Genomic DNA, 21,157 nt, shown 5'->3' with positions numbered 1-21,157 from the left:
CAGGGGTGACCAGAAAGCTTATACTCACCAATCCTCAGAGGCAGCGGCAAAGAGCGCTCCAACCAATTCAGTGGCGGAATGCTCCTGAAGTCCTCAAGTCCAGAGCAGATTTATGGGCTTGATGCGGTCAGAAACAGTCCACATCACAAGATCACTTTACCACACAATGGGGGGGGGGTAAAGGGACCAATCTTGTGCAGGAACGTTTGGAGGAGTATATGTCCCTTCTCCAGTTCCCTAGATAAAAACGAATGCACATTCCCACTGCAAGGGAAATATTTTTTGCCCAGAGTTTAAAGCTCAATGCTAGGGAATTACAAAAAAATGAACCCTTGTAATGGGGCTGTGCCTGCACTGCTAGGGTTAGTTGCTCATTTTGGTCTAATAGAACAAAATAAAAGAATTAAAAATAATTCCTAATATCTTCCCCAATCCTCCCCGCAGCTAGACCAGTCCCTGCAGCTTTTCCAAAACCATCAAGACCAAAGCAGGATCCATAGCCCTGCCTTGGACATGATGACACCAGGGGACAGTCCACCACCAGAGCGTGGGGAAAGCAGAGGATCGCGTAAGTAAAACGGTTTCCCCTAGACGAAAAGTTATTAGCTTTTGCAGTGCAAGCACAGCTCCACTGAAAAGAATCATTTTAAATGTTCCTGGACTTTAAGCCTCAGACATCTGCAAAAATGCCTATACAAACATTTACAAAATTGCTTGCAAAATGACCAAAGACCCTCAGATCAAGTTTAAATGCAGCCTTGGGCCTCATTCATACAGACATTTGGAGGCACAAACAAGGTCTAACACATACATTTCCTGGTATTTTCCTGTGACTGAGCAGTGGCAGGAGGAGTGTACAGCCTCCCATAGAAGTGAAGTGAGTGTGTGTGCTAGTATTCAGTCTTAAGTAAAGGCTGATGCTTTCTTGTATCATGGTCTACCCACGCATACCACATTCCCCGAAGTGGAAGTTTCATATTTGGGACATATGTCATATATGCACATTTGGGTAAACACTAATGTAAAAAAAGGATCAGTGCAAAGGAAAACAAGATTTTTAAGGCAGATCCTGCACCTCCAAATGTCCCTGAGAATGAAGCTTTAAAGTGGTATTAGACACAAAAGTAAACATTTTTTTATATTGCAGCTTTCCAGTTCTGAGATGTGAAAGCTGTATTAGACTTTTTGGATAGATCACAAGGTGAAAATAAAAGAGAGCCTTAAAAAGACTGTTTTTCAACAGTGCAAGCTGTTCTGCAGATGCAGCAAGAGGGTTGAGACAAACCATTTAACACTGACCGGTGTGCTTACAATAATCAGCTTTTATTTATGCAAAACCTTTAACTCAAAAGGAAAATTGTTTAATACCACTTTAAAGTACTACTTTCTCTTAGTGGAAATGCTATTCCTGCTCTTTCACTTGGATATCCTGGTAAAGTAGAGCAGCAGCCAGACACCCACCACAACTGTCCACACGTACATTTGTAGAGAGAACATGTCTGACCAGGTCTGTTAGATTATGGCATTAACTGGGCAAAGTAGTTAAACTCTTGTGTCTATTGGACTGCGCAGTCACATTCAGACAACTGCTATAAATGGAAGATGCAATTAAAAAATGTTAAGGTTGTTGGCAAAATATCTGTAATTAAATAGCTATATTTGTAATTTCCACTGGACTTCACTCTTGCCAAAAACTGAATAAAAAGGCAGAAGCCAAAACTCTAGACCAAGAGGATGAACCCATGTCATTAGAGAAGCTGCTTCTAATGAAAAAAAAAAAAAAATTGCCCTCCAGTGGGTTGTCTCTCTTGCCCTAGGCTTTGCTGTGGAAGGTGTGGAACACACAGTCCAGGATGTCTCCAGAGACCCCATTTAGGAAATGATAGGAACCCAAAATGACATGGTCCTGTGTATAGTAGAAGTGATACTGCTAGCAATGACACTTCCCTTTTCCATTTGACCTGAGAAGACAGAGGAGATTTGACAAGAGTCTCCAGGGGCTCCGCTTCATGAGCGATTCACTTTTTTAATGTAGCCAGTTGTCACAATGGCAAAGTCATAATTTCAATTCCATATGAAATGTCAGCTATTCATTGGCTGACTGAGTGAGCATGGCCTACAGCAAGAAATCTTGTCCTGTGGATTGAAATAGTTCATATCTCCTGGTAATGTATCATCAGAAACTGGAGCATATGGATCAAACCTTGGCATAAAGATGACCTCTATTAAAACACAATGCATTCATCTTAGAACTAACGAACCAAACAAGACGGCACCATGCTGAATGTGTGAAAGCAATGTGATTATTATCCTCATAAGCCAAGTTACAACACAAATTAAAGTCACCCGATACGCCTCAAATGGTGGCAACCATCACGTCCAATGGCCACTTTCAGATCAAAGAAGAAACAAGCAGCCGATTATTACATTGGAAAATGTAAAGCCTACTAACAAGTGTAAGGCTGAGCTCTTAACATGCAATCTTGAGTCAAATAATTTGTTAATTTAAGAAAGAAAGAACATTTTTAGTAAGGGAATCATCAAAACATCAATCCGAAGATCACCTACAATAGGTCTGCCCATTTCCTCTACATTGAAGCATCATTCAGGTATTTTTGGCTCTATCTCATGAGTAATTTGGAAACTGAGATAATTCTTTGTATAGAAAGGAATTAGTGCCTGTGGAAAGGTTGTTTGTAGGAAACGATGTACAACGAAGGAATTGACCTCCAGTACGGCAAGAATGCTTGATCAGACAAGTTGGTTTGTGATGGATGTGCGGAATGATGATGCTGATGTGCATGCCTATGCATAATTACCAACCAGACAAACTGTTCCCTGTTTCACAAGAAATGTCAACGACCATTCCGCTGCGAACACACCAAGTGAAGTGGTGCAAACTAAGATGTGATTTTCCAGTAGTTTTCATTCCATACATTTTTATTAAATTTTCAAGATGAAGTTCAACAAATTGAACAAAAGAAAGAAACAGGCTTACATAAGCCAAATATAACATTAGAAAATGACATAACAAAACATTATGTAATCCAAACAAGAATGAACCAGGTTATTAAGATAGGATGTAATGCAAGAAAAAAAAATAAATTCACAGGTGAGAGGTGTGCTTCATGTTCTGGGAGGCCACAAGAGAAAAACAAAAAAGGGTGTGTGCAGAACCGAGACCAATACCAAGGATTTGAAGGACCACACCTCCAATGGTGTATGGAACCACTCCCAACCTAGTAAAGAAAAATTAACAAAAAAACACAAAAAAAAAAAAAATAAGGGGGGGGGGGCAAAAAATAAAAGGGAGGCTAAGGTTTTTGGAAAGGGTCAGGGACTTTAAAAAAACGAAAGAGCAGCATTTTTGCTGCAATAGAGTTCAATGGAGGAGCTGCTGAAATGCACGGTATTGCATATTTGCAGCGTTTTGCATTTTTATTCTGCCCAGCAACAAAAACAATTCCACTTTACTATAAAAAAAAGCTTAAACAAAAACACGAAACGCTGTAAAAATTTGTCAAAAAAGCATAAAGAAAAAAAAAAAAAAAAAAAAAAAAACGCAAAATAAAACTGCAAAAAGCACTAGAGAAAGCATCAAATGCAAAATTTATATATGTGAACCAAGCCTAAAGAATGGTTGGGGGATCTTTCTAGGCATGTGCTAGGACTCTCTGCTACCGTGAGGATGTGCATAACTAGCCTAAATTGAATATTAGTGCATTCCTCAGGTTGTCGATCATGTTTTTCACTTGTACAGCATTTCGTAAACTGTGATCCAGAATCTGTGCACTTTTGGGAAGAGATGTGCATTACAGAAAAATTCATTTCAGACTCATATGATAAGTTAATAATTTTGTTTCATCATATTTGTTTTGTTAGAATGATTCATTTTTGGAATTCGTTTTGTATATTCGGAGTACTTTTATATATTCAGATTCATTTCAAATTAGATTAGAATTTCAGAAGACGGTTACATTTGTCCTGTGTTGATTTGTTATTTCATCAGATAATACTTATGCAGTCTGTTTGGGTTGGATGGAGGTGGATTCATCAGAATCTCTGAATCCTAACAAAGAAAATGAAATTAATTACGGATGTATTCGTTATGTTATGATTCGGAGATTCTGATTGATTGATTCACCTTTATCCAACCCTAAGACAATAATTGCCCTTTCACACTGATCAGTTTTTGATTAGTTTTTCAGTTAAAAAAAAAAAAAAAAAAAAAAAAAGGGGCAAGAAATATGCATCCCCTTAAATCCTATCTAACTCTTCATGCTGGTTCTTTACATTTCAGCTGCATTTTTAGGCAGATATATGCATTGTTGACGTGCTTGCATTTTGTTTTTTCCCCTGGACAAAGCACTTCCAACAGGTTATATTAATTTCTATTATGTGGATTCCTGATTGCCGGATATTATTTCTGGAGACGCCGAATGTTTTTAAATCAGTGATTTTATTAAGATTTGTTTACCATGTATCTGTCTAACCTCAATATGATCCATGTGATCAAATAAAATAAATATTCAAAATGTATTACTCCGCTTGGATTTTCTAATAACCACTCTTTGTGAGCAGTGTTGTCCTTATCATGCTGCTATGTTTTATGCACTTTCAACAGGTGCATTGCATTTGTGCTGCATTTTCCATCAATTTCAATGAAGATGTGCATTTTTTTTACCGCACCAAACATGCAGCAAGCAGGACTTTTAAAAAAGCGCAAAAGATCAGTGTGAAGAGTTCCATATGATTTAAAGCGATGCATTTTTCATGCATTTTTCTTCTACTTGTTAAACTGAAAACTGATCTGTGTGAAGGTGCCATTAAAAGTCCTACTGTATACAAAATGCATTAAAAAAATGCACCTCTCCGTTGAAATTAACAGTAACACGGCAAAAACGTATAAAAATGCAATGCACTGCAGAAAAAAACATGGCAAAATGCATAAGCATTTTTGCAACGGAACAGTGTGAAAGCAGCCCACGTAAAAATCATCATCTTATTTCACTTTAATACCTGACTGTATTTATTGCAACAGGTTTTAATTTAATGCAAATTCATTTTCAAATTCAAATTTATTTTCAAATCCGAATTTGGAAAATATGTTATTTCATTACATTACTTTGTTTCATTATAGTTCATGTTTGGATTTCTTGAAATTCCTCACCATTGTGATTTGGAAATTCAGGATATGTCCAAATCTCCAAAGAAAATTTCTATGCGAATTCCAATTCTTAACAAAACGAAGCGCACGTCTACTTTCAAGCAGTCCCATCATACAGGTCTGAAGGATCTGTCGTGTTTGCAAAAAATATTTGATCTCTAGGTACTGCAAAACCGTTTTGGTGTAAAGCTAACAAATTTATCTTTGAGCATTTTGAAACTAAGTAAACCAGAGTCATGTAGAGAAAAAAAAAAGTAGCCGGATATCATCTTCATTTAAGCCATACATTTAAGCCACAGTTTTGGGTAATTCACCTGGTAGAGCAAGTCATAGGCTGATGTAAGATGTAATCCCAGGTAGGGAAACTTTCCTGTATATTTATTGTTGGGTAAGTAAATAAAAAAGTGACATTTAACTACAGGCAGAGTCTTCTGAACTGGTCATCCCTTTGCAATCCTATATGTCCTACATATTTAATAAGGAGATTTTGCCATAATTCTCTAATCTGTTCCTGTCCACCTGGGACATCTGCATGTTGATGGTGCACTCTCCAGATTACAGAAAAAATTTTCAGAAGGCATAACTTCCACTTCCGATTGCCTAGGTGACCGCAACAGCAGTGGGAGCGTGTACCTGTCAAATTCTAGTACCCACTCCCCAAAGGTTCCAATCCTTAATGGAGAGCGGAGGACAAATGCTTAAAGTGGAACTTCCCCTTTTGTGTGGAGCTCCGCTTTAATCTTATAAGATTAATATTTTAGGTGTCCAGTTATAACAGTGAGTTTGTCTCTAAAAGAAAAAGAAATCTCAGTATCAGAAAAAAAACTAGAAAAACAAAATCACTTTAAACCAAGGAGCTTCTGAAATCTTTTTGACAGGCATAACTGCATTCAGCTTTATACCTTTCCCTTTGCAGTTCATTTTAATATTTTTGCATATAAACAAACCTTTTTTGTGCCCCAGACAGACACATTACTCAGGCTCAATAAAAAAATAAACAAAATTATGGTTTATAAATTGTATCTAGAGCAAACAACAAGGTATCAAAATATACATCTCATCTACAGCAGTGATTCCCAACCTTAGGGAGACAAGGTCTTGGCAAATTCCTCCAAACCACTATGCGCCAAAACGTTTTTTAGCTATACTTGCCCTGTTGAGATTGTTGAGATCCAACTATATTGTTGAGAATTGTGCATTCTGCCCTGCCGAAGCGTAATGCATCAAAGACAGTCTGATGTAAATGGTTCCAAGAAAGCTATCATCTTAATGTCCGTAAATCTAGCATGGGCTCAAAAAGCTCTGGTTTGTAAAAGCAGGAAAAAAAAAAAAAAAGAATGGGAACGATTACAAATGCAACATCCACCTCATTCAGCAGATCGTGATCGACCAGGGGCAGACTGACCATTTGTAAACTCGGGCACTGCCCGAGGGCCCGGGGTCAGTAGGGGGCCCCATGAGATGCCCCTGGTACCTTTTTGATAGGCTTTTTTGAGTTTTGGCAAATACACAGGGGTCCCATGATCCCCTATTGCCCGGGGGCCCCATGAGTTGTCAGTCCTCCCCTGTGATCGACCCAGATCGCATCTTTGTGAAACGGACCTAATAGTACAATATTATTTAAATCAAGCTTGCAAAAAAATTTTAAAAAGTCAGTAAGTCCCTATTCTTCCATGGGATTAGGGGTGTAATGGCGCTTAAAGCAGAACTTCAACCTAAAGGGGAAGATGCATTTTATTTCCCCCCCCCCCCCCTCCTTTTCTATTTTTTGCTTTTTTGGTGGGGGTGGGTACCTGATTTTGATTGGTACCTGCTACCACTTCTGGTTGGATTGCTACGGCGATCCACCAAAAGTCCTCCTCCTGCTCGCCTGCAACCTTTTGGGACACGTCACCGATCCCATTCACCAAGGCACAGTGCAGCTTGAGTATGTGCAGTGGGCAGCCAGCTGTGATGCCGCAAGGAAACAGCTGGCTGCCCACAGCAAATGTGCCCAAAGACTGGCAAAGAAGCGGTTTGGGTGAGCACGGAGCTGGACCCTGGGACAGGCGAGTGTCCTTTTATTAAAAATCAGCAGCTACAGTATTTGTAGCTGCTGACTTAATTTTTTCTTTTTTTTTTAAAAGGGCGAAGAACTGCTTTAATACAATTTGTACAATCAGAAAAGTAAATAGAAGACTCCCCAACCACCAACACAAGTGCAAGTAAAATGTCTAACACTTATCAAATCCACAGTTTGCTCTATTGTATTCATCTCTCTAATGTTCTATCTCTGGAGATTTTAACAAAAGAAGGATGTCATTGTTTTCAGTAAAAAATATGAGATATGCTTCTCAGCAATACATTGTATATTTATGAGAATTATATTTCAATACCAAACACACATTCCCTGCCACTGCTGAAATGTAATGTTTACTTTTAACTGTACAGTGTTTGTGATTTCCTATGCTTATCCCTAAATAAAAAAGGTTAAAAAAAAAAAAAAAGAAACAATCATATGCATAAATACAACACTTGCCAAAACACATGTAAAATTTGTCAAAACGTGGTTAAAAAACACATGTGAACAGGCACGTGCTTTTAAAAAACACATACGATTTTAATTTGACCTTATGTTTAAAACATTCCACTCTAGAAGGATAATGAGCATGTTTTACAACTACAGTGATTTAATGTGCCTCAAATAAAATGATGAAATCTGAACACTAAGGAAACTGTAGCATACATAGTGATAATAAAAGTAAGGCCTCATGCACCCAGGAAAAAAAAAAAAACCCTTTTAGAAGCATTTTTTGCTGCCTCGGAATGCAACTCTATATAAACCAATGTGTCTATGCGCATCGGGACATTTAGATTTGTATTTTAGGGCAGCATTTAGGGACATAAAAAATGCCCCCTAACCTGCGTTCAGAGAAAGGCCTACTGGCATGATTTGCGCATAAATACATTTACCGTGCACCAGGCCAAGCATTTTTTTTTTTTACAGTTGATTTTTTTGGCAGTTTCAGGAAGGTAGATCCAGCATATATGGAATTATCCTAATAATCCCCATGTACATGTAGCCTAAATGCTGCAAAAGTCAGGCATAGACAGGCTGAACCTCGGCCAGTTCGGCAGAGACTAGCCAAGATTCGATACATCTATGAGCAGGCTGGTTGTATCCAAATTGATCCATCATTCAACTTGGGTACAGCCAGCTGGTCAGATTTTTTTATATGCAATTACTTCCAGTGGCTATGGCAGCAGCAGCAATCATTGTGCTCTGCCGAATGGGAAGGCTCCCTGCCTGCAGAACACAACAGCTCCCCATCAACACTGACTGTGATTTTCGCGGGTGCAGGAAAGAAAATTGAATCATCTGTGGCATGCCAAATTGCATTTTTCACTTCAAAACAAAAATAATAATATGTATGCACAACAAGCAAAATGTTTAAGTACATTATAATACAGGAGAGTGTTGTGCAAAACATAGGAACCTAAAGGAACTTGCCAGGATTGTTCCTTTGCCCTAGCTGCACAGAACTAATTTAAGCTGAAACTTGATTGGCTGCCGTGGGTTACTGCACATTTCTAGCTCTTTGAATCTTACCAAGCAGGCACCAATGTATTGGTTTACCACTTGGCCGCCTGAGGATTTACCCCCCTTCATGACCAGGCCATTTTTTGCGTAACGGCGCTGCGTTACTTTGACAATTGCGCACTCATGCAATGCTGCACCCAAATAAAATGTACGTCCTTTTTTCCCCACAAATTGAGCTTATTTGATCGCCTGTGTGTTTTTTATTTCTTGCGCTATAAGCAAAAAAAAGACCGACAATTTGGAGAAAAAAAATAAATATTTTGGACTTTCTGCTATTAAACATGTCCAAATATTAAAAATGTAAAAAAAAAAAAAAAAAATCTAATTTCGTCATAAATTTAGGCCGAAATGTATTCCGTGACATGTCTTTGCTATAAAAAAATCCCAATATGTGTAAATTAATTGGTTTACATGTAAGTTATAGTGTTTACAAATGGTGGTATAGATAATAGGATTTTTTTTTTTTTTTACTAGTAATGGCAGCGATCAGCGACTTTTAGTGGGACTGCGGCGGACATTCTGACACTAGGGGGGGAACTAACTTGGTGTCACTGACACCAATACAGTGATCAGTGCTAAAAAAAAGGGGTTAGGGAAGGGGTTAATGTGAGGGGCGATCAAAAGGGTTAACTGTGTGCTGAGAGTGTTTTACTAGGGGTGGGAGGGATGTTCTTTACTGTAAGCACACTGATCAGGATGGCTGTACTGTGCACAGCCATCCCGAGCAGTGTGCTTGAGCTGACAGGAAGGAAGATTGTTTGTAAACAAAATCTTTCTCCCCATCGGAGATGCTCGGTAATCACTGGGCGCTGGCAGGTAATTACCAGCAGGGACCCAGTGATTGACATCTACGGTTGCGAATGATGGCGCGGGTAGGACTCGTGCATGGCTCACACCCCCCCCCCAGCCGGAAATGCAAAAGCACATATATATACACGTGACTTTGCACACAGGTGCCACTCTGTAGCAGTATATCTGCTATAGGGCAGTCCTTACGCGGTTAATTGTCACACAACACGATTGCACAAGTTACCATGTTGATTAGCTAGCCAGATTATATTTTTAATAGTATTGGATAGAGATGGATTAGATCACCTATTAGGTTTTTTATTGTTGTCCGATTCCCCATTAAGGAGAGTCGCCTTCTCACTTTGTCCTGTTTACCATTATCATTAAAAGTTAAAGAAAATCCCAAATTTGGGGTTGTCCCCAGAAAAGTAATAGAGGGGAAATCTTCCAAAGGAGACACTGGTCCAAGGGATTCCCTTAATTTGCAGGGATTTCCTCTCACTTCCTATTTGACTATGGGACCGAAATTGAAGGAAAATTTCCACAATGGGACACAGATGGCGGAAAAAAAAAATAAAAAATCTGACGGGTTATAATCCTCCCGTGCTCTATCCAAACTGAAAAAAAAAAACAAAAAAACATTTGCCTATAGTTCTATTTTACTTAAAGCAGTATTAAACCCAAAAACATTTATTATATACTGCAGTTTACAAAACCTTACATGCGGTGGCTTCATTCATTTTCTTTTTTAGGCTTTTATTTTTCCTTGGTGATCCTACCAGTAAGTCTGTTTTTCAACAAAACATCCTGTCTTGCAAATGTAGCAGTTACATGAATAGGACAAACTATGTAACCCTGACAGTGATCTTACAATGATCAGCTTTTGGGCCCATTCACACCAGAAACAAAGTAACTGCGCGTTTTTAACTATGCATGCATTTGATGCGCGTTTTACATGCAGTTGACACGTGCATTACATGCAGCTGATGCACGTTTTTCTGTCTGCATTTGTCCTGTGAGGTCACTTCCTTCATCCTTCTTTCTTGGGGCTGCTATGTGCACTGTGATATGTTGCAGTGCATTTGAAATGTGTTTGCATGCATTTTTGCGGTGCAGAAAAATGCAGCATGGTGTTCTTTTCTGCACTGCCCCGCAATGGTGTGAACTATGCCCATGGGATAACCTCGATTTTGGATTGTCTATGCAATCGGAGTGCAGTCCAAATTGCAGCCAAGTGCAGCAAACTGCATTCCACTGCATTTGGTGTGAAAGGGCCCTTTATGTATGTAAAAACCTTTATCTCAAAAGAGAAAAAAAAACGGTTACTGTAACCGGTCAGCTTCAATTTGTATGTGGATCTAAATCTGCTAGTACTTTTCATCACTTGCCACTCCCCACATTAACAGTGATGTTGTGTGCCCTATGCTCCTTCATCCACAGTGATGGAAAAAAAAAGTCTAACAAAGAAAACTAAAACAGCCACCATATCTAAGGATTGGTAAGCTGCAATATATTACATTTCTGGTTTTGGGTTTAATACCGCTTTACTATAACAACCTATAATAACACACTGTGAATGACAACCCAAAGCAACTTCCCAATACACCAGACTTGCAGCACACTGCAACGTGCTATTGCACTACCATGCATTAAGCTGTGCTGCAGAATGGTGCGTGCACCATTTTTGGCCTGTTGTGGTGTACTTGGCATCAAATCTAAATAAATATGCTGCTACAAAACATCACGTATGCTAATGTCCATGCCCTTAACATCCTGCATCAGACCTGAGTGGTGAGAATGGGCCCTTAGGGCCATTCACACCTACAATATATGTGTAATTACATGCATTTTTCTTTGCATCAACACGTTTCAGTGAGATACCCATTTATTTATAATGGGTCCTCAACACACTGGGGACAGATGTGAACAAATTTGCCCGCTTTTTTCAGCGCACCGCAAAGCAACATATATATCCGTTATTATGTGCATTGAGATGAGAGGGGGGCACAATTGAATATTGGGGTGCAATTGAATGGCAACACACATACAGACATCATTAATAATGCACTTTAAAAAGGGCTCGTCTATCTAGAGGTGAAGTTACCATTTGGCTGGAAACACACCTCTGCCTTTTACACTCAAATCAAAAGGAATTGCATCAACATGCATATTAACATGCAATGTAATGCAGGCTGCCATGCATTGCAGCACATGTCGACATGCGTTTTGATGCATTTCTTCTGATTTCAAAGGAAACCTCAATAAGGAATATGCACTAAACTAAAAAGGTGTGTTTGGGTGACCATAAAAGCTCTGAGAAAAGTCAGTGATGCTCTTGATTTTGAGCACTCCAGTGATGCTCTTGATTTTGAGTACTCCAGCACTCAGGTCCTTTCTGATCTAGCAGTGGGCGACAATAAGTGCACCGTAATGATGGCCTGGATGGTCTCTTTTCTATGGAGAATAAGCAAGGAGATCATAACTATAGGGTAGGTCTATAACGGTTAGCATTAGGTGACCCACACCTGGTCCAACTCTCAGGCTACTTACCTGATGATGGACAAATACTGTATTTCTCGGTTTGTCTTTTTTGTGGGAGATAGCAGTTCATGCGGAACCACTTCATACAAATACACACACATAAATAATAAAAGCTCTTTGGTTTGTTTTAGCTAATAATTATGGTAATAAAAGAGAAAAATGTCTAGAATAGATTACGCAGCAACAGACAGTAGACATGGAATTCGCAATCTGCAAGGCTGACTAGCTTACAAATTTCCCTAGTATCCAAAGTAGGATCTTGTTCATGAACAGCATGCAGGGAAAAGTCCAGCTGAGGCTAACAGAATGAACTAACTACAAGAAAAAAATATTTAAAAAAACAAACAAACAACAACAACAACATCTATTCACCCTTGCATCCTAGAAACCCAACAGGAGGAGTATTTTTGGTAGTGTATACTGTACTGAACTATAAATATATATATTTTTATTATTATTATTTTTATTAATATTATTATATTTCTTTAAAACAGCTCATAGATGATTTCGGGGGGGGGGGGGGGTTTCGTTCAACCGCTGGGTTGAACGAAAAAAAAAAAAAAAACTGACCCGATTCTCCCATACACACATCTGAGGTGAATGAGGGAATCATTCCTGTTCAGCTATTGTGTTCTGACAGTGGGGAAACATTCAAAATGCCCTCAAAATATAATTAGCGCTGCGGTCTATAGCCTGCAACGCTGATCGAGCAGCATTCATTCAACAGGCTGGTTGTACAGAGGACTTCTGTACAACCACTATCCCCATACATATATTTAAAGTTGGAGCTGTAGCTGTGGTGGTTCTCTGGGCAGTTTCCATCTTGGTATAAGATAGAGAGACCATTTGTGGAAACATTTTGTTGGTTCCACACTTTGATACCTCATACATGGGAAGCTCATCAGTGATGTCTGGGTTGACCTAAGGGCTTGATAGAGGGGTGTGTTACTTTTTTCAATTCCCTATTGACTTCCATTAGACAATTTTATCATTCATTCACTCAGTTGGACCACTGAGGGGTCTGTTTGCATAGACGATTCCTGGACTTAACCAGCAGGGATCCTTTGAATTTCTGTTTTTATGAATGGCGATGTGAGTCACTCTTCATATGAATGCTGTTTATGGCATCACATCTTTCAAATTATAAATTCAATGAATTGCAACACGTTAAAGTTTTTCTCTTTGGTGATATATAGCCTAGTCATCGCCATCCACATCAAAATTATGTTTTATGTATTGTGTCTATGTTTTTTACATTGATGTACTATGTTCAATAAATGTGTATTTTTTTATACAAGATCTTTTATTCTTTTGTAGTTTTGGTGCTTAAAAAGTCCCTTTTTCTGCTCTATGTTTTTTATGGCTATGCAATTTTGGGATAAGCACCTTGTATGTTTAAACACATTTGACCGGCACTATATATTTTCATATATTTAAAGTTGGTCTGTTCGGTCCTTGCTGAACCAGTCGAATATAGCCGGCTTAGGGGAAAAAGACATTCACAGGACTCGAAAGTAGCCACTATGGGGGTTATTCAATAAGGAGTTCATGACACATTCCTTGGAGTGTGGACAAAGTCTGAAGCCTTGCACCAATTTTTAATGAAGGTTAAATTCACCTTTGGGAACATGTTATGTCCGTTTTTAGGATGGAACATGTAACTAGTTCCCATTGTTGCAGCTGCTGCCCCTCCCAACCTGTGACAGCAGTACAGGGAGAGGTGCCTCTCCCATATTTACTGTCAGTTTTTTTAAGTCAGCGCAGCTGTGCCAGGCTCCGCCCACATGTGGCATTCATTCACAGAGTTCTGTGAATGAATGAACTACATGTACCAGCACCCTTTGGGGATGCTGGCTTCTAGTTCTCAATGAACTACCATGGCACTGTGAGGCGCCTTGGTAGTTCATTCAGTCTATCAATAAGCTGTTTGCTTGTATGAGGTACGAGCACACGGATTAAACGGACAGTTTGCTGGAGACCTGCATGACAACAACGATCTGCTGATTGTTGGTGCAATGCTTTACAGGCTCCAAAAGAAAAATGCAAAAATGTGATTATATATATATATATATAAACATTTATTTAAAGTGAATACATCCATTACATTCCTGCAAAATGTTAATTGGTGGGCTACGTGCACACTGGCGCATTAAAATAATCCCATTTAATCTGGACCTTTCTGCCAGGAGTTCATGCCTGGTCTGCAGCATATTTACAAATGTCCACGTGTTTAAGGTTTATGCACATTATTTCATTCAAATGGCTGGATTATTCATTTGCTCCAGTCACTAGGCTGAAATTACACATTTTATAGGTGTAAATTATTCCAATATGCTTCTCTTAAAATGCAGGTTTTAGGCACTTTTCTATTCCCCCGAAACGCTGCTCTAAAATATGAATTTAAAACACCACAAAGTACATAGACACATTGGCTAATATAGAGTTGTGTTTTAATGTGTTGTACTTTTTTTGTGTGTGTGTGTGTGTGTGTGTGTGTGTGTATGCATGGGACAAATGTATTTGCAACACTTTTGGGCTCTTTGCACACAGGGCTGTCTAACTGCTATGGTACCCTCCCAGCATTTTACTGCACCCAGGGCCCTATGCTTTTGGGGGAAGAATACCCAGAAAGCAGATCTTCTGCTTTGGACAGGCTGCATACCGTTCATCACTGTTTTTGCAACAAAGTCCTACAGCAATACCACCATATCAGTGAAAAGGAAAGTGGATTTAGGGTGTAATTAAACCCAAAACCAAAAATATAATATATTGCAGCTTATCACTCAGATGTGGTGGCTACATTAATTTTCTTTTTTTAGGCTGTTTTCCCTCTGTTTTACCTGCTGATCTGGCCAGTAACACAACTCCTGTATTAGAATGCCCCCACTCCGGGTGAAGGAGCACCATTTAACAACAACATTGTTAATCTTGTGGTATTAAATGTACTAGCAGATTTAGATACACTAACAAGATGAAACCATACTCCAGCTCATACTGTAATTACAGTTACAGTAATGTTTTTTCTTTTGGGATGAGGGTTTTACATAAATAACAATCATTGTAAGTACTGCTGTCAGTGGTAAATGGTTTGTCCCATCCCTTTAATTGCTACATCTGCAAAAGGGCCTGTTCTTTTGAAAAACAACAGATTTACTGGATTGCCAAGTGAAAGCAAAAGAAAGCCTAAAAAAAGAAAACTAATGCAACCATCACATCTAAGAATTGCTATGTTGCAATAGAAATAAAATGTTTGCTTGTGTCACACTTTATACAATTCAGAGAATGTGTGATACAAATGTAATTTTACTGAGTGCCCAATGTTTTGGAGGGGAATAGCCCACCAAGGTCTTGACAAAATAAGACCGTTTGTATCACTCATCTTGGCTCCTTTCATGTCCAGTGAGTGCCTCTCTCCCTTGGTGAATATATTATGTTTCTTCAGTAATGTATCCACTTTATCATGTGCAGAGATCATTCATGTGGATTTTTTGTGTAATGTATCCACATGTTTGAAGTGGGGTTTTTTTTTGTATATTATATACAAGCAGTTTGAAGCATGTAATTGTTTTTGCAAGCAGTTTAAAAAAATTATATATATATATATATATATATATATATACATATATATATATATATATATATATACATATACACATATACACACATACATACATACATACATATATACACACACACCAGATGAGCTGGGGTGTGTTCGTGAGCACATTCCCAATGCATGACAACTAAAAAAAAAACAAAACACAAAAAAAAGGTTCTCTACGAATGCAGTTCACAACAAGGCATTGGGGATGATTTACTAAAACTGGAGCATTCAGAATCTGGTGCAGCTGTGCATAGTAACCAATCTGTTTCTAACTTCAGCTTGTTCAATTAAGCTTTAGTAATAAAACCTGGAAGCCGATTGGTTTCTTTGTAGAGTTGCACCAGATTTTGCACTCTCCAGTTTTAACAAATAACCCCCAGTGTGTTGCACTGCTTTTGCCCAGCACTGGAAAAAAAAACAAAAACGTATGACATGCATTACTTTTTTCAGAGCATCACATTTAAATGCATGTAAATGTGCAAAAAAGGAAAACAAGGGGGGAAAAAAAGTCACATGTATAAAATGTATGTCATTGCATTACGTGTTCCAATAATGCAACGCACACGCATTAGCGGTGTAAATGAGCCCCGAACATTGGAAGAGTGTCATGTCACAAGTACAATCTAGGATGTAAGGGTCTTGATCCATGTTATAAAGTCCTGTCCTCACTTTTGTGAAGTTGGTCCATACATTATAAGACCTACCTTCCATATAAGATAGGTATAGACACCATTCTACTACAGGTCCCAGTTGTCTCATGTAAAGACATTCACACCCATTCATTCAGACTGTGGCACTACAAATCCCAGCATCTCCACACAGCTCTGACCCTGGCAGCACAGGAGGATTGGGGTCACGTCTATAGAATGAAGGGAGGAGCACTTACCTGACACAGGTGACTCCGGGACCCACCTGACTCCGGGCTGCAATGTCTGAAAACTGGCTCGGACTTCCTTGCAGTTGAGGGGCCCCCTGGCTGCCACCCCCAGCACCAGCCATGCCAGGAGCAGAGCTCCGCACACCTCCCAGGATGCCATGTGTTCAGTCTCGGTGCCGCTCTGAGCTCACTGACGGCTCAATGCATGCCACAGCACCTGGCTGCGAGAACAGGTGCAGGAGAGAGCGGGGGTCCTTGCAGCATGGGGGTCGTGTTATATGGTGGGAGTCGCCGGGCTGTAGAGCGCACACACAGTCCGGAGCACAGTACAGCTTTTCATCGTCCGGGAGGTGAAATGAGCTCGGCTCCTGGGATGCTCCCCTTTTGGTTTTCAGCAGAGCAATGCTATTACTGTACGGATCAGGCGCCACCTACTGGATATTATCCATTACAGCACCGAGGCTTTCCTCATTAACGGTCACACCTGTGCGATGGGAGAAGTCCTGCGTCTGGAGCTCCGCCCCTTGTCCCTCTTTATCAATCTCTATAGACTCAGTACAAAATAAATAAACAACCAGCACATTTTTTTAAAATAATGTATATTATAAAGCGCTGAGCTCAGTGTATGGATCCGATCTCACCCACAGGTACAGATCTGTATGATAACATACCAACCCTAATGACATAGAATACCTACTAGGGCTTTGTTCTCAGAGATGTATTTGTTGATTTTTTTAGCAGATCTAAATGCTATGCCCTATTCACATCTAGCGAAATGGGAGCGTCGCCTTTTTTTTTTTTTTTTTTTTGGAGTGACATCATTCTTTTGAAAGGGCTTGATAATGTCCCGTTGGACAAAACGCGTCGGGGAGGAGTTTGCAGTGCTGACAACACGTGGCTGCGCCATTTTGGGTCAGCAGCAGTTGTTTATGTAAGCTGACATTTTATTTTTTTTTGTGCTATTTACTTTACTGGATTTTAACAAATACTACACTATTGGAAGTCTATTTGCTCTTGGCGAGCTTTATCTCACTACAGGAAAATAAATTTAATCTCCAAATACAGAAAGGTTTCTTCACAGTAAGAGCTGTGAAAATGTGGAATAGACTCCCTCAAGAGTTGTTTCTGGCCAACTCAGTGGATTGCTTTAAAAAAGTACAAAAAATGGCCATTGCCCCAGTCTATTACTGGCCAGGAACACATGGAAGGGGAATGCATGTCAAGCAGCAAAAGAGAAACGTTCCCAGAGCCTCATCACGGCACCCTGATATTTTCTAGTTCTAACTTTTGGTCTATCCATTAAATACATGTGCCTCTACTATGGGGGCTTTCAAAATTTGTAGAGTTAGGACTACAGAATATCAGGGTGCCGTGATGAGGCTCTGTAGCTTACGCATGTGTTTGCAAATGTGTGCTAACTAAACCCTGTTTTTAACGCATACTGTTAGACAGGTTAATTCAGTTTGTTTGCAAGCTGGCTGGCAAGTTGAGCTGGGAACTTTTGTTGTTTGACATGCCTTAACCTCCCTAACAGTATTCCCGAGTGTAGCTCGGGGTAAAATGTCTATACCAAAAGCGGTAACCCCGAGCTACACTCGGGCTTACCATGCAGCACTGCATAGGGAGTCCCTGCAGCACTTACCTTGTCCTTGGCTCCCGCGATATGTCCCCTGCATTGTCCCCAGAAATCTCCTCCGTCTGATGCCGGCATCCGGCTCCTGTGTTCCAGTCCCCGTGACGTCGGGACGTGTTTTTGGTTTGATTATATTATTGAATTAAATGTATGATTTAAAATCTTGTTCAGACAGATTTCAGTGAGTTATTCCTAAAAATTACAGCCTACAATAAAAAAACTACATATTTACATGCAAATTAATGGTACCGCTTTCAGCACCAAAAATCGGAAAGAATCATAGCGCTAGGGAGGTTAAAAAAGGCCTGGATTGTTTCTTGCATACACAGAATATAACTGGATACTAACATTTATAGGTAAAGTTGATCCAGGGAATATCCGATTGCCTCTCCGGGGATCAAGAAGACATTTTTTCCCCTGCAGGAGCAAATTGGATCATGCTTTGCTGTTTTTTTGCCTTTCTCTGGATAAACTGTGGGTATAGGGTTATAACTTTTTTTTCTGTGGTTGAACTGGATGGACTTTTGCCTTTTTTCAGCCAGACTAAATATGTAACTATGTAACTATGTAGCTCGACTAGATAGAATGGCACCCACCAACAGAGCCTTCTGCCAAGACACATATACAGTTGCAAGAAAAAGTATGTGAACCCCTTCGGATTACGTGGAGTTTTGCATGAATTGGGCATAAAATGTGCTCTGAACGTCATCTAAATCACAACAATAGAAGAACACAGTCTGCTGAACATAATACTACACAAACATTAGATGTTGCCATGGTTTAATTGCACATAACATGTAAACATTCACAGTGTAGGGAGGAAAAAGTATGTGCACCTTTGGACTTAATAACTGGTTGACCCTCCTTTGGCAGCAATAACCTCAACCAAACATTTCCTGTAGTTGCAGATCAGACCTGCACAACGATCTTGGGTAATTTTGGACCACTCCTCTTCACAAAACTGTTTCAGTGTAGCAATATTCTTGGGATCTCTGGTGTGAATCGCTCTCTTAAGGTCATGCCACAGCATTTCAATCGGGTTGAGGTCAGGACTCTGACTGGGCCACTGCAGAAGGCGTATTCTGTGCTGTTGCAGCCATTGTTTTGTTGAATTACTTGTATGCTTTGGGTCATTGTCCTGTTTCAACACCCATCCTCTGCGGAGCTTCAGTTGGCGGACAGATGGTCATACGTTTTCCTGCAAAATGTCTTGATAAACTCTAGGATTCATTTTCCCATCAATGACAACAATCTGTCCAGGCCCTGAGGCAGCAAAGCAGCCCCAAACCATGATGCTCCCTCCGCCATGTTTTACAGTGGGGATGAGGTTTTGATGTTGGTGTGCTGTGCCTTTTTTTCTCCACACATAGTGTTGTGTGTTCTTCCCAAACAACTCAATCTTGGTTTCATCTGTCCACAGTATATTTTTCCAGTAGTGCTGTGGAACATCCAAGTGCTCTTTTACAAACTTCAAACATGCTGCAATATTCTTTTTGGACAGCAATGGCTTCCTCCGTGGTGTCCTCCCATGTACTCCATTCTTGTTTAATGTTTTCCTTATTGTAGATGTGTCAACAAAAATGTTAGCATGTGCCAGAGATTTCTGTAGGTCTTTAGCTGACACTCTGGGATTCTTCTTTACCTCATGCAGCATTCTGCACTGTGCTCTCGCAGTCATTTTTACAGGACGACCACGCCTAGGGAGAGTAGCAACAGTGCTAAACTTTCTCCATTTGTAGACAGTCTGTCTTACCGTGGACACATGAACATCAAGGCTTTTGGAGATACTTTTGTAACCCTTTCTAGCTTCATGCAAGTCAACAATTCTTGATTGTAGGTCTTCTGAGAGCTCTTTTCTGCGAAGCATGGTTCACATCAGACAGTGCTTCTTTAAACCAGTAAACCCAAAACAGGTGTGTGTTTTTTAAGGGCAGGAAAGCTGTCAGCAACACATCCAATATCATCACACTGATTGGAGTCAAGGTTGGCTCACTCCTGGCTCCAATTAGCTCTGGGAGAAGTCATTAAGTTAGGGCCTCACATACTTTTTCCTCCCTGCACTGTGAATGTTTACATGTTATGTGCAATTCAACCATGGCAACATCTAATGTTTGTGTAGTATTATGTTCAGCAGACTGTGTTCTTCTATTGTTGTGACTTAGATGACGTTCAGAGCACATTTTATGCCCAATTCATGCAAAACTCCACGTAATCCCAAGGGGTTCACATACTTTTTCTTGCAACTGTACCTTTGGAATCCTTGTGTAATCACATAGGCTTGAATGCTGTTGTAGTGGCAGCCACCATTTCCGGTGAGTCTTCAATTCACTGGGAGATGGTGACGACATTTTTGAATTGTTTTGCTGCAAGCAAGAGCACTTTATGGTGGTGGATGAATATTATTTAAATTTCTTTCACTGATTTTATCATTTTAGCTTCATCAGTTTATGTTTGGCACTACACTTCATGTTTCACTTATACAGTCATGGCCGAAATTGTTGGCACCCTTGATATTTCTCCAGGAAATCATGTATTTCTCACGAAACGTATTGCATTAACACATGTTTTGCTATACACATGTTTATTCCCTTTGTGTGTATTGGGACAAAACAAAAAAAGGGAGGAAAGAAAGCAAATTCGACATAATGTCACACAAACCTCCAAAAATGGGCTGGACAAAAGTATTGGCACCCTTTCACAACTGCGGATAAATAAGAATGTTACAAGCATGTGATGCTCCTGTAAACTCACCTGGGGCAAGTAACAGGTGTGGGCAATATAGAAATCACACCTGAAAGCAGATAAAAAGGAGAGACGTTCACTTAACCTTTGCATTGTGTGTCTGTCTGTGCCACACTAAGCATGGACAACAGAAAGAGGAGACGAGAACTGTCTGAGGACCTGAGAACCAAAATTGTGGCAAAATATCAACAATCTCAAGGTTACAAGTCCATCTCCAGAGAACT

The 21,157-nt window shown here is 39.8% G+C and overlaps 1 protein-coding gene across 1 annotated transcript in view; it reads right to left on the bottom strand.

Annotated features, from left to right (window-relative positions):
* Window positions 1-16,962, bottom strand: part of GPC3 (glypican 3) — a 616,906-nt gene extending 599,944 nt beyond the window's left edge. Inside the window, exon 1 of the mRNA XM_089657942.1 lies at window positions 16,568-16,962. Coding sequence (XP_089514068.1) covers window positions 16,568-16,718 — 151 coding nt within the window. The 5' untranslated portion in view covers window positions 16,719-16,962. The remainder of the gene's footprint in view (window positions 1-16,567) is intronic.
* Between the last annotated feature and the right edge of the window lie 4,195 nt (window positions 16,963-21,157).

The sequence above is a fragment of the Staurois parvus genome, unplaced genomic scaffold (assembly GCF_062004578.1).
Source record: "Staurois parvus isolate SC_StPar_1 unplaced genomic scaffold, SC_StPar_1.0 ptg001045l, whole genome shotgun sequence".
Lineage (NCBI taxonomy): Eukaryota > Metazoa > Chordata > Amphibia > Anura > Ranidae > Staurois > Staurois parvus.
This window is presented reverse-complemented; position numbering and strand designations above follow the sequence as displayed.